The sequence below is a fragment of the Pan paniscus genome, chromosome 10 (genome assembly GCF_029289425.2).
Source record: "Pan paniscus chromosome 10, NHGRI_mPanPan1-v2.0_pri, whole genome shotgun sequence".
Classification (NCBI taxonomy): Eukaryota; Metazoa; Chordata; class Mammalia; order Primates; family Hominidae; genus Pan; species Pan paniscus.
The window spans coordinates 128,140,972-128,154,969 of NC_073259.2; the positions used below are offsets into that span (position 1 = coordinate 128,140,972).

Here is a 13,998-nt window from a genome sequence, read left to right on the forward strand (position 1 = left end):
ACCTGTTATTGTGCTTAAGGAACAAAGTCCTTCATGTGGTGGTGTGCCCCCTCCTACCCCACTGCCATCAGTGGCAAGGAACTGCCTCCTCCTCTGTTCCCCAAGTGGCCCACCCCTCACCTCTGGTGTGTGTGGAGCAGCTGCTAGGATGCAGGGGGTTCTTCTGCGATTAGTCTGTAGAATATGAACACGTTATCGGTGAGGCCCTCAGCCAGTTCTCAGGCCTGTCACCCAGGTGGCAGGAGGCTCAGTTAGAAGCATCCCATTTCTGTTGTTTGGATCCTTCATGCTTGACTCGAGTGCACACTTGTTACTCCAGAAGGGGCATGAACATGCAGAGAGTGCTGGGAGCCTGTGGGCTTCACTCGCCAAATCTGGGTGCCTCTCCTCTGAAATCTCAGCATGGCCGTCTCCTCCATCCTCCATCCTCCGTCCTCCTAGCTCCTGCCCTATTTCAAGACCTGCATCCTTTCACACCCTGGCTATGGTCACCACTTCCCAATTTATCTGCCTTCCCCCAGCCCGCCCACCCTCACACGCTTTGGATTGATCTTCCTGAAGCGTGACTTGAAAGTGGGACGCCCCTTACAAGTTCTGGGTGGGTTCCCATTATCAAATAGCAGGAAGCCTTGAGCCGTTGTGGCTGTGCAGTCTGGCTGCATTCCAGCCGCACAGCCTGCGTCCCTCTGGTTTCCCTCTTGCCCCCTTTGCTTTAGCAGAACTGAACATAGGATACAAAGGGCAGTGGCACATGCACCCCATGCTACCCACACCTGGGCCTTCTCCCCAGCTTTCTCTGTGCCCAGAAGGCCTTCTCTCTCACCTGCTCATATCTCCATGCTATTCAGCCTTCAAGTTCCCGATCTAGCATCACTTCCTCCTGAAACCCTCTTGATTCCTTTCCTCATGGAGCACCCCTGTCTCTGTCTTGTCACAGTTACCCTGCTCACATCTCATCTTCTCAGTCAAACCCTAGACCCCATGAGGATGAGCTCAAGGTCTGATCTAGCTGTGTCCTCTCCTAAAGCAGCTAGCACAGTGCCTTGCTGAGAATAAGCACTCAAATGTTGTTGAACAAAAGAGCAAATTAAGCCTTCAATATCTGACTTTTGAATGTTTTCTTTGCTATTTAATTGCGGGGACACCCAGCTTATTTGGGAAAAGTGGATTTGGGGGTGGATGTAACCTAAGTCTTTGTATAAACAAGCCAGATCAGTTATCATGACAGCAGTGATTAGGTCCCACCTTGCAGGAGGGAGGAGAGAGTAGAGCTTACAACCATATGCCAGGTACTGCATTGAGCCCTTGATATCATTTATCTCGTAATCCTCAACGACAACTTAGTGGTGAGAAATAGTTATTTTTATTTCCGCTTATTATAAAAAGTATGTATAGCTCAAAGAGGGCAAGTGCCTTGTCACCTCTCCTAAGGCACATGTCTGGTAGGCTGTAACTCAACCAGGTTTTTTAGGCCAAAGCAAAAAGTTCTTCTGAAGTTTCATCTGGAGCATATTAAATGTTGGCTTTTCCTGCCTAGCATATAGTTTTACCTGTCCCTTACTCTGCTGGCAGAATGTCCGACTGGCCCACAGCTGGCCCAAGGCCATGGCAGGGCTCATTTGGCCTAAGAGGAGGTCTGGCTGTCTCTTCCAGGTGCTTTGTGGGTCTTGAGTCCTGGCCTACCAGGCTGCAGAGTCTGCTGCTAAATAGGGGGAGGCTGGGCTCTGCCCTGGTGCCTTGTCTGCCTCGGGGCTAGATGCATGTGTGTGCTGGGTAGCTGCAGGTGCTCCAGCCTGTTCTTCCCCAAGGCTTCCGCCCTCCTCACCCAGCTGTCCCTACCAGGAAAGCTGCTGCTTTGGGCTGTTCTCAGTACAGAGCACCCGGCCCTGATGTTTCCTGCTAGACTCTGCAGAGTATAAAACCCATTGCTTATGGTGGCAACAGATTGTCCTTCTGTCCCTCTTCACTGTTGGGTGTCCTCTGAATTCTTCCAGAGTGGCTGCTACCCCAGGGGCTGGCAGCTCTGCCGTCTCGTTCTGGAGAATGTCTGAAATGTATTGATTTTCAGACACTTCAAGATCAAGGGAAGCTTGATCTTCAGCCTTACACCTGGGGCCTTTGCTCAGTTTCATTCTAGCTGAAGAGGATTAGACCTGGGACTTGAAGAACAGAGGAGTATGCTGAAAGGTGGCATTTGTCCCGTTGTGGGAGGGAGGCAGACCTGTATGGATGGATCCTCCCTTGGAAAAATGTCAAAGTATGTGTAATATTTAACATGAAGGCAGGGCTAGGCATCCTGACTCACGTCTGATCTTATCAACTGAGAAGAAGGGGCTCCCACCCTTTCATTATTCAATAAATATTTATTGAAAGCTCTACCAGGCAGGGTTTCTGGTTGCAAACAGCAAAACATGTACTCTGCTTAATGTAAGCAGAAAGAGAATGTATGAGACCTGAAAGCTTACAGAATCAACAGGAAAGTGGGAGAACCCGGTTCCAAAACAAGAAAGGGCCATGGGAAAAGGGACAACAAACAAACTGCCGCCCTTGTCACTAATTCCTCCCTCGCCTGGGGCTTTGCTGTGCTCAGAGCTGCAGTCCCTGGAAGGGGTTGTAACTGGCAAGTTTGGTCACAGGCCCACGCCCAGACTGCCTGGGAAAGGAAATGTCTATTCCCTGTTGGCTTCTTTAGTTGGAGGTCAAGCCTTGTGTCACACCAAGTCTCACACAACCAGGAGTGCCCCCAAAATGGGAAGAGATTTCGGATGATGACTAGCCAAAAAATGACAATTGTCTACTGCTTTGGGATTAAGCACCCTACACAGCCAGGCTCTGGGATGCACAGATGGATGTGACATGCTTCCTGCCATCACACAGATCATGGTGTACACAGGGTTACCATACTGTGGGGCAGGGTAAGCTGTGGTCCCTGACGGAGCCACTGGAGGGGTGCCTCACTGCCAAAGGTTGACTCCCAGCTGGGGCACAAGGACCTGAGAAGGCGGTGGTGCCCTTTGCTGAAGCATGGGCCACAGAAAAGGTAACAGGTTTGAGGTGGAAGATGATAATGTCACTTAGGTGTCTAAGTTCCCTGTGGCTTTCACCTGGGGAGCTGAATGAGGAACTAAAGTGAGCTGGGCTGTGCCAAGGGCTGTCACGGGGGAGCAGGGTCTCCAGCTTTGGAATCATCCAGGGCTCTGTTGATAGCAGCATCCATGTTGAGTGGGAGATGGTGGGAAAGGGAACGGGATTCCCTACCCTAAAAACTGTGTGTCATGATGACTTATGGTCTTCATTCACTTGTTACCTGGAGTGCCTGGAGATGGAGGAGGTAGTATGCCGTGCTGAGTGCAAAGGGAAGATCTGGCCTACGGCTGCAGGTCCAGAGCTAAATCCCCCCAGCTCCCTTGCTGCCGAGCTCAAGCCTAGCATGTGATGTGGTACCCTTTCTTCAAGAGAGACAGGCCCTCTCTTGAAGCAGGATGGCAGTGGAATGCTACCAGCCTGCACCCCCACACATGTACCCTGGTCCTGCCTGGGGTCTCTTTGTTCCTTTTTCCCTCTTGGAGGGAAAACCACCCAGGACAGCAGCAGTGATACCATATTCATTCTCCTGTTAGGTGACACTGCTGAGTGTGGAGATGACTGCCCTAAAAGAGGAGAGAGACCGACTCAGAGTCACTTCTGAGGACAAGGAGCCAAAGGAGCAGCTTCAGAAGGCCATCAGGGACCGCGACGAGGCCATTGCAAAGTGAGTAGGGATGGCTTCACTTTATTCTTAAGATAAAGTTGAGTATATAGAATTGAGCATATGCTCAATTTTTAAAATTAAATCATACAAAAGAATACAAAGGTAAAAGTTAGTTTCCCCGCTACCCACCCCCACCCCCATTCCCATTCTCCTCCCCAGACACATGCTGGTATTGAAAGTTAGCTGTGCATTTTTTGCAGCTCTTTTTCTTATGCATATGTAGGTGTGTAGGCAATGCAGTTATTATGTGTTTTTAGACATCAATAGGATGATACTCTACATGTCTTGCCCTTTTGCACTTGTATCTTAAAGAGCTTTCCTTTTTTTTTTTTTTTTTTTTTTTTTGAGACGGAGTTTTGCCCTTCTTGTCCAGGCTGCAGTGCAATGGCGCGATCTCAGCTCCCTGCAACCTCTGCCTCTGGGTTTAAGTGATTCTCCTGTCAGCCTCCCAAGTAGCTGGGATTACAGGTGCCTGCCACCATGCCCAGCTAATTTTTGTATTTTTAGTAGAGACAGGGTTTCACCATATTGGCCAGGCTGGTCTCCAACTCCTGACCTCAGGTGATCTGCCCGCCTTGGCCTCCCAAAGTGCTGGGATTACAGGCGTGAGCCACCACGCCCAGCCTCCAGTTTTATCGTATGTATATATCTACCTCACCTTTTTTTTTTAGTTTTTTTGTTTTTTGTTTCTATTTTTTTATTATGGACATTTTCAAGCAAACACAAAAATAGAAGATATAAGATGACTTCATCTCTCAGCCTCAATACTAATTAGCATATGGTCAGTGTTATTTCATCTATATCCTCACCCACTTCCTCCACCTCCCTGTTGGATTATGTTAAATCACAAGACATAGTGTCATCTCCATAAACACTGCAGTATACATCTCTACCAGAAAGAATTAAAAAAAAAAAAACAATACAATGATCACACTTGAAAAAAATAATTTCTTAATAATATCAGAATCCAGTTGATGTTAGAATTTCCCCAATTGGCCCATAAATATCTTTTGATAACTGATTTAGAATCAGACTCCGAAGCCTACATATTCCATTTAACTGATGTGTCCCAAAAGTCTGTAACATCTCCTCTTTCTTCTTTTTCATATTATATTTATTTGTTGAAGAAAGTGGATCATTTCTCTCATAGATTTGCTGCATTCTGGGTTTGATTGCATCCCATAGCGTCATTTAGCATTTTCCTCTGTCCCTTATATTTCCAATAAACTAGGTCTTTTTTTTGAAGACAGAGTCTCACTCTGTCACCCAGGCTGGAGTACAGTGGCATGATCTTGGCTCACTGCAACCTCCCCATCATGGTCTTGAGCGATCCTCCCACCTCAGCCTCCCGAGTAGCTGGGACCTCAGGTACACGCTACCACACCTGGCTAATTTTTTGTATTTTTGTTAGAGACGGGGTTTTGCCATGTTGCTAGGGCTGGTCTTAAACCCCTGGGCTCAAGCGATCCTCCTACCTCAGTCTCCCAAAGTCCTGGGATTACAGGCATGAGCCACTGTGCCCAGCCAACTAGGTCTTTTTAAAAATGTTTTGTGTTTTTTTGTTTGTTTGTTTAAGACAGGGTCTCTCTTTGTCACCCAGGCTGGAGTGCAGTGACACAATCATAGCTCACTGCAGCTTCCACCTCCTGGGCTCAAGTGATCTTCCCTCCTCAGCCTCCCAAGTAGCTGTGCCACCATGCCGGGCAGATTTTTGTATTTTTTGTAGATACGGGTTTTCACCATGTTACCCAGGCTGGTCTTGAACTCCTGGGCTCAAGTGATCCACCCACCTTAGCCTCCCAAAGTGCTGAAATTATAGGCGTGAGCTACTGCGCCCAGCCGTGTTTATTTTATTTTACTTTATTTTTTTTGAGAGAAATTCTCACTCTGTCACCCATGCTCACAGCTCACTGCAACCTCCGCCTCTTGGGTTCAAGCTATTCTCGTGCCTCAGCCTCCCGAATAGCTGGGATTACAGGCACACACCACCACGCCTGGCTAAGTTTTGTATTTTTAGTAGAGATGGGGTTTCACCATGTTGGCCAGGCTACTCTCGAACTCCTGGCCTCAAGTGATCTGCCCACCTCGGCCTCCCAAAGTGTTAGGATTACAGGCATGAGCCACCATGCCCAGCCTGGCCACATTTTCTTCATAAACACATTGTCTTACATTCAGAAACTTTGGAAACAAACATATTTACATATCCCCTATTCCCCTGTGAATTACTTTTTATGTATTTATTTTTTTGAGACAGGGTCTTACTCTGCCACCCAGGCTGTAGTATAGTGGCCCAGTCACAGCTAACTGCATCTTTGACCTCCTGGGCTGGAGCAATCCTCTCACCTCTCAGCCTCCCGAGTAGCTGGGACTACAGGTGCACGCCACCACACCTGGCTAGTTTTTGCTTTTGTTTTTTGTAGAGACGAGGTTTTGTCCTGTTGCTCAGGCTGGTCTTGAACTCCTGAGCTCCAGGGATCTGCCCAAAGTGCTGAGATTATAAGCAAGAGCCACCGTGCCCAGCCCCACCCTGTTCAAGGAGTATGAGGAGATAGTTACCAAAAATGTGTCTACTTTGGGGTCATTTAGAAAATATTAATAGTAGTATTTATTTATTTATTTATTGAGATGGAGTCTTGCTCTGTCGCCTAGGCTGGAGAGCAGTGGCACGACCTCGTCTCACTGCAACCTCCACCTCCCAGGTTCGAGTGATTCTCCTGCCTCAGCCAAGTAGCTGGAATTACAGGCATGCGCCCCCATGCTTGGCTAATTTTTCTGTTAGTAGAGACAGGGTTTCAGCATGTTGGTCACGCTGGTCTCAAACTCCTGACCTCAAGTGATCCACCTGCCTCAGCCTCCCAAAGTACTGGGATTACAGGCGTGAGCCACTGTGCCCAGCCAATAGTAATATTTATACATCACTTTATAGTTTACAAAGCACTTTTATTCTTCTTTTTTTTTTTCTTTTCTTTGAGACGGAGTCTCACTCAGTCGCCCAGGTGGAGTGCAGTGGCATGATCTTGGCTCACTGCAAACTCCGCCTCCCAGGTTCAAGCGATTCTCATGCCTCAGCCTCCCGAGTAGCTGGGACTACAGGCATGTGTCACCATGCCCTGCTAATTTTTTGTATTTTTAGTAGAGACAGGGTTTCACCGTGTTAGTCAGGATGGTCTCGATCTCCTGACCTTGTGAACCACCCGCCCTGGCCTCCCAAAGTGCTGGGATTACAGGCATGAGCCACCACACCCGGCTAACACTTTTATTCTTTAATCCTCCCAGCCACAGTAAGAAGTAAAAATTTTTAATCCCAATTTTACAGATGAGGAAACTAAGAAATACTTTGCCAGGGCCACAGCCAGCAGTGACTCATGAGCCTCCACCTCAAGTCTTCTGATTCCCGTCTTCCTGACACCCTTTTCCCTTTGCTACACTGCTACTTGTTGGGAAGCTAAAATGAGCTACTTGGAAACAATGTGTAAATAAGATACTGTATGCTTTTGTAAAAAAAATAATATGACACACATTTTAACTTCTGACTTTAAAATTCCTCATACTCAGGCCAGTTGCAGTGGCTCACACCTGTAATCCCAGCACTATGAGAGGCCGAGGCAGGCAGATCACCTAAGGTCAGGAGTTTTGAGGCCAGCCTGGCCAACATGGTGAAACCCCGTCTCTACTAAAAATACAACAATTAGCCAAGCATGGTGGCAGGCGCCTGTAATCCCAGCTACTCAGGAGGCTGAGGCAGGAGAATCACTTGAACCCGGGAGGCAGAAGTTGTAGTGAGCTGTGATCACGCCATTGCACTCCAGCCTGGGCAACAGAATGGGGACTCTGTCTCAAAAAAAAAAAAAAAAAATTACTCATACTCTAACCTCACTTCCACACACACTTTCCCCCTCCCTTCTGTTCTCTTTCATCATTTTCAGTATCTCTATTTCCGTTTTACCTTTGGGTCCCCTTTTCTTTCTGGTCAGAACCTCATGTCATGGTGTCTGTCAGTTTCTAGTTCATTTTAGAAATTATTCTTGGTGAGTCCCACATAACGATGTATCTTTGCTGCTTGGATTTCCACTATATTTAGTTAATGGATACTTAAGTGTGATAAGGCTGGGGTGCGGCGGCTCAGGCCTGCAATCCCAGCGCTTTGGGAGGCTGAGGCAGGTGGATCGCTTGAGGTCAGGTGTTCGAGACCAACCTGGCCAACATGGTGAAACCCCATCTCTACCCAAAAAAAAAAAAAGTAGCCAGGTTGGAGGATCACAAATTCAGGAGGCGGAGGTTGCAGTAAGCCAAGATTGCACCACTGCCCTCCAGCTTGGGTGACAGAGTGAGGCCTTGTCTCAAAAAAAAGTAACAGTGTGATAGAGGAGGCAGCATACCTTTATGAATAACAGTGAAATTGTGTGATGGAATAAAATGGTAAAATGAAGATGCTTATCGTGGAAGTCCATTAGAAATCAAAAGCAGAAGGAGGCCAGGCAAGGGCGCCTGTAATCCTAGCACTTTGGGAGGCCAAAATGGGAGGATTGCTTGAGCCTAGGGGTTCAAGACCAGCCTGGGCAACATAGTGAGACCCTGTCTCTACTAAAAATACAAATAAAAAATTAACTGAGTGTGGTGGTACATTCTTGGAGTCACAGAGGTGGGAGGATCACTTGAGCCCAGAAGGTTGAGGCTGCAGTGAGCTGTGATCATGCCACTGCACTCCAGCCTGGATGACAGAGCAAGATCCTGCCTCAAAAAAAAAAAAAAGGCAGAATGAAAATAGAAGTACACATGGGTTGGTTACCTTCTCTCAGACAAGAAGCTGAACATTAAGATCATATTCTGTCATCAGCATGGAAGGTGGGATGGAAGGTGGGGGATACAAACAGAGAAAGTGTCAGGGTGCAGGAGAGAAGAAGCAAGTTGTCCAGTCTTTCTCCCTTTAAAAAAAAAAAAAAAGTAAAACCTAGCTCTGCCACCTGGGTGAGCAAATCTACATGAAACCTTGTAATGCATGCTCTTGCCTGCTTTCAAAGGAGGCCCAGTTACTATCCAGGAGTCTGATTAGACTTGCAAATTCTCCCCTCTGGAAGGATGCCCCCAGTAGGGAGAACTCTGGAGCAAGGGTCCTGTCCTTCCTGGACTCCTATAGAACAGGGCTGGCTGGGCAGTTAGGTTACTCTGGGAGGATAGTTCTTTTCCCATACCTTAGAAATGAATTTTTGTTATACAAGAATTGAGACGACAAGCCTAAGGAATCATTTAAAGAGGAAACCACACCCCCCATTTGTATAGTAACTTAGTTTTACCAGATACTTCTTCCATATACGTTATCTCTGATTCTCCATCCTGGCCGCACATTACAATCATCTGGGGAGTGCTCAGACACCAGGAACCTCACCAGAACAATACAGTTGAAATCACGGGGTGGGGTCAGTTGGGTGGGGCCCACTTCTTTCCCCCTTGATTTTAATGTGTAGTCAGGGGTGAGAATCCCTAAGAAATATAACTTCCTTCTCGTCACTGGGCTGCAGAAACCTTAAGGTGCACCTTCTCCTATACAATAAATGAGTTTCAGGAAAATTAAGTAGCAATTTTTTTATCTCCTTGCAGGTGAAGGGCCTTCACTAAAACCAAAAATAAATCTTGGGCTAGCAATCTGCCTTACAAAAACAAGTCAGTTACTAGTGGTTTCATTTGTAAAAAGGAATTATTCGAGCCCTTGGAATATTCCTATTTTTAAAATGTGATTAATGTGTTGATCCTGGTCTGGGGTTTCCCATGAATGACGAGCACTTATTCCTTGGTGAGCAAATGTCCCAAGGGTGCAGCGCGTGGCCAGGATTGGAGGTCGTCCAGGCAGCCCCTGCCTCAGGGCGTTTTTGGGAAGGAAGGGAACCCCACCATGCCCGGCGCTGCGCCGCGGCTGTAGCCCTGGGCCCATGTCCCTCGCCGGCAACGTTAGTCAGCACATTCCTGGGGCTCCCGCTGCTCTCCGCGCCACCTGCCGGGGGACGCCGGAAGCTCAGGAGGCTGTGGCTGTCGTGGGGCACCACGGGTTCTGACGCTACTGGAGGGGTGTCCATGGCAACCGATGCCGCGTGAGGATTTCCGCTGTTTGCTGCCAGCCAATAGCAGTGGGTGTGACGGAGGCAGCCTTCGGCATCTGAGCCCTCAGCATCCATTGGACGGGCTCGGGTCCCGTCGCTGCCGCAGTGGGCGGGGCTGACGCGGTGGCTGAGCTATCTGGAGCGGTTTCTCTAGGGAAGGCAGGCGGGCCGGCGGGCGGGGCGCACTTGCGGTGTCGGCACAGGTGACTAATTGCTCGGTAGACCTGAAGCCAAAGAAGAAGTGCTGGTCGCAGCAGTGGCCTGAGCACTTTGCAAGTGGGATCCACCTGTTCCTTTTTCTGGTCGCACTTCGGTTAGTGCGGTCGGTGTTGTGAAGCTCGAGCTAGGCGGCCTCTGCAGGCGGATCCTCTAGCTGCCCTTGAGCCCTGCACATTAGTCGCTGGCCCTGTACAAGGAGCACGCTTTTGTTAGCTTTGCTGTTTTGAGTGCTTAAGGGAGCGATTAATGAAGGCAAGGGCTAAATAATACACGTTTCTGCAGTTGGGCAACCAGGGCTGCCTCTGCAGAGGTCCTTCCACCTTTATTCCCGTTCCCCTGCCCTCGAAAAAAATTAATTTTCTTTTGCATTGAACAGCCGTGATTTAGGAATGTTGGGAAAGGTGAACAAAGTAATACGTGAAACACAAATGTGAAAATAAAAAATGCAAAATAATGTCGGAGGAGTTACCCATCAGTAATCATCACCCAGAGATAACCAACTAGACATTTTTGTGCATATCCTTGAACACACAGGCAGTTTTTTGTTTTGTTTTGAGACAGAGTTTCGCTCTTGTTGCCCAGGCTGGAGTGCAGTGGCGTGATCTTGGCTCACTGTAACCTCCGCCTCCTGGATTCAAGTGATCTCCTACCTCAGCCCGAGTAACTGGGATTACAGGCATGTGCCACCATGCCTGGCTAATTTTGTATTTTTAGTAGAGACAGGGTTTCTCCATGTTGGTCAGGCTGGTCTCGAACCCTCGATCTCAGGTGATCCACCCGCCTCGGCCTCCCAAAGTGCTGGGATTACAGGCATGAGCCACCACGCCCGGCCTCAACTTCTGTTTCTTTATACGTGAGGTGGGGATGACAAATATTCCTTTCACCTACAGGTTGGTTATGAAAACTGGGAGAATATATGTGAAAACATGTTGCAAACTAACCCTCTGCAGGCAACATCATAGTTATTGTTGCAGCTGCTATTTGTTGTGAGTTCAGGGTCAGAGCCTGTTTCCTCATCCTGGGACTCCAGGTGCCCCAAGTAAAGACCAAGATGCCTCTGGCACAAGGTGTCCATGTTCACCCTGGCTTGTCTGTTCTCAGGAAGAATGCTGTGGAGCTGGAACTTGCCAAGTGCAGGATGGATATGATGTCTCTGAACAGCCAGTTGCTGGATGCCATTCAGCAGAAACTGAACCTCTCGCAGCAGCTGGAAGCTTGGCAGGTAAACTGGAGCCTGAGATCCAGGGCGAGAGGAGACTCCAGGAGGAATCTCTGAACCCAGGCAGAGTGTAAGGAGAGTTTGCCACTGGAGGGTCCCATGTGACTGGGTGAACAGCACATCCCAGTCTTCACCTGGCAAGATCCAGAGCTCATGTCCCCTAGTCCTTGGGGAAGAATGCTTAAGGATGCTTTTGAGCGACAGTGCCCAGGCTGCTGCTGTCTGGAGATGTAGTGATCTCCAGACTTGGAATGGGGCCCCCTTTCAGCTGGTTGTCTGGGCTTTAAGCTGGAAAGAAACAACTGGTTAACATGGAGGCCCAGGAAGCTCAGTATAATTGCATGAAAATTCACAGCGGGATGCGGCTCAGCAACCCTCCTGCAGCCAGCAGCTGCTACCCTTCCCCTTCTCAAGGGCCAGCCTCCATTTTCCAAAGAGCACTGTGCTGGCGCAGGCCCTGGGGAAGAGGAGTCAGTGGGTCCCTCTCTAGACCCACTGTTTTCAGGGTCCAGCATGGCTCCCCACTGGACCGGGCTGTGGCTGGCTGGGTTTTGTTCGTGAGGTTGAGGTAGCACAGTTTTAGGATATGGGTATAAACATTAATATTTCTCCCCAAGAATTCTCATCCAGACAGATGAAAAGCCGTCTGTGGCTTTACAAGGTAAGCCCCCCGTGGAGGGCAGGTTGTTGGTGACCATTCCTCCCAGGGCCCCATGGGGCTGGCAGCCAGAACACTGGCCCCACCACAGGGTGCCCGTCCCTGGCTCCTCGGCTCCTGCATGGCAGCCAGCTGGCCGCGCCCTGGCTGACCGCTGCTCTCTCTCTTCTCTCCCGGCTACAGTTTGCTTCCTCAGGGCTTTTTACTATCTGGCTCCTTTGGTTTCTGATCTAGTGGCCTTTCTCAGTTCCCGTATCAACAGCTTTAGTTGTACACCCCTCCTGCCTTTGAGGTGAGCCTGAGCCCTACATCCCATCCACCGTCTCGCCCTGCCATTGCTGTGCTGCCCCGCCGCCTCCCCTCATGGCCCACTGTGTTCTGTGTGCTGGAGCCTGGCGTCATCTCTGTGCAGTGTGATATGCCCTCAAGTCCCAGCTCCCTCCTCCATCACAGTCGCGTCCAGTGAGCTCTTCAGCAGTGTGTGGCCCAGTGCTAACGGCTGGTGCCGTCTTCTCATAGATGGCTGTTCCATCCACTGAGGGACCAGCAGGCCTGGAATGATGAGCAGCGTGTGTCTGGGAAACTCTAAAGGGCGACCTGGACAGACCCGATTGCTTAAAGTTAAAAAAATGCAGTTTTCAGTGTGCCAAACAAAACATTGGCAGCTTTGAAAGGTTGGTTTTTGAAAGACCCTTCAGCATTCCTACATTGGATTTAGCGTAGATTTTACTGAGCACATCGTAAGTGCAGGGCACTGTGCCAAGGATCATACACTGGAACCTTATAAGGAGAGACCGTGTGGTGGCAAATACCTGGCACAGTGCCAGCTCTGAGGGGCAAGTGGAAAAGGGGATGGAAGAGAAGGGAAGAAGACAAGGGCAAGGAGAAGACCAGGAATGAGCTGAGTCTGAAAGACAGGGTTGAGAGAATAGGGAGGCTGGAGAGCAGGCCCTGAGCCAGAGCGCGTGAGGGGTCCACACTCACTGCTACCCCACGATGACTCAGGCCCCTTTGTTTCATGCTGAAACCTGCAGAGATATTAGAATGACACCCATGGGTGGGAGGGAGGAGGAGTGGACAAGCTGCTCAGATGGAGGGGCCCAGCCAGCCCAACTTCATGCCCTCATCTCGTCAGTGGCTGCTCGGAACCAAAGAGGTCATCTGCCCTGGCCACAGGGAGCCTGCCCTGAACATAGGCCTCACCTGTCCTGTGCTCGGACACCACAGGCTGACTCACTCAGGGGTTTAGCCAGAAAAGCTTGGGGTCTTACCAGGATGCCGCAGAGCCTGCCAGGTTCAAGTCATGAAGGAATCGAGCAGACGCATGTTACATTTACTGATGATGCTAATTACACAGGCTGCTCATATTTCTAAAGCAGGAGTTTTCAAACTTTGTCAGTGGCAGAACTTTTGTCAAATGGAGTCTTACCCAGAGTCAGAATCTAGCCACCAAAATGGGAAGGGAGTGGAGCTGCCCTGTCCACAGGCTTCTCTATGGGAAAGGCTGCTGTTCTGTAAAACATGGTGGGGCGGGCTGTGGGGAGGAAGGCATTTTCTGGACCACATGAACGAATTCGAGTTGGGGGATGGTCCTACCCCAGTGAGGAAGCTGAAAGAAATGGGCCTGATTTGGTGCAGGACAGCCCCTAAAGACTGTGAGGCCCCTAAAGACCGTGAGGCCCCTAAAGACTGTGAGGCCCCTAAAGACCGTGAGGCCCCTAAAGACTGTGAGGCCCCTAAAGACCGTGAGGCCCCTGAAGACCGTGAGGCCCCTGAAGACCGTGAGGCCCCTGGCCTCTGCCGCAGATGGGAGCCTCAGCAGCAGGGTCTAGGGCAGCACCCAGGGCATCCTTGCCACGTGAGGCTGCCGTTGGTGCCTGGGCATCAGTAGCTCAGGCTGGAATAATTGGAAAGGAAAAAAGGGCAGAAGGAGCCCCTGAGGCCAGGCCATTGGGCTGGGGAGCTGTTAAGCCGAGGTGGCCCTAGGGCCTGCCGGGGCTGGGGGTGGCAAGCCAAACCGGAGGCACCAGCCAGGCCCACAGGACACAGGAGGCAG

General features: G+C 49.7%; 1 protein-coding gene across 6 annotated transcripts in view; it reads left to right on the forward strand.

Annotated features, from left to right (window-relative positions):
* BICDL1 (BICD family like cargo adaptor 1) overlaps positions 1-13,998 on the forward strand; it is a 103,477-nt gene that overhangs the window by 87,645 nt on the left and 1,834 nt on the right. For 5 of the 6 annotated variants that reach the window (XM_034934625.4, XM_063593715.1, XM_063593714.1 and 2 more), the window contains 2 exons: positions 3,621-3,751; positions 11,167-11,287. In XM_034934625.4, coding sequence (XP_034790516.1) covers positions 3,621-3,751; positions 11,167-11,287 — 252 coding nt within the window. Of the gene's footprint in view, positions 1-3,620; positions 3,752-11,166; positions 11,288-12,125; positions 12,235-13,998 lie in introns of all 6 variants that reach the window. The other variant, XR_010108971.1, reaches the window with a different exon arrangement.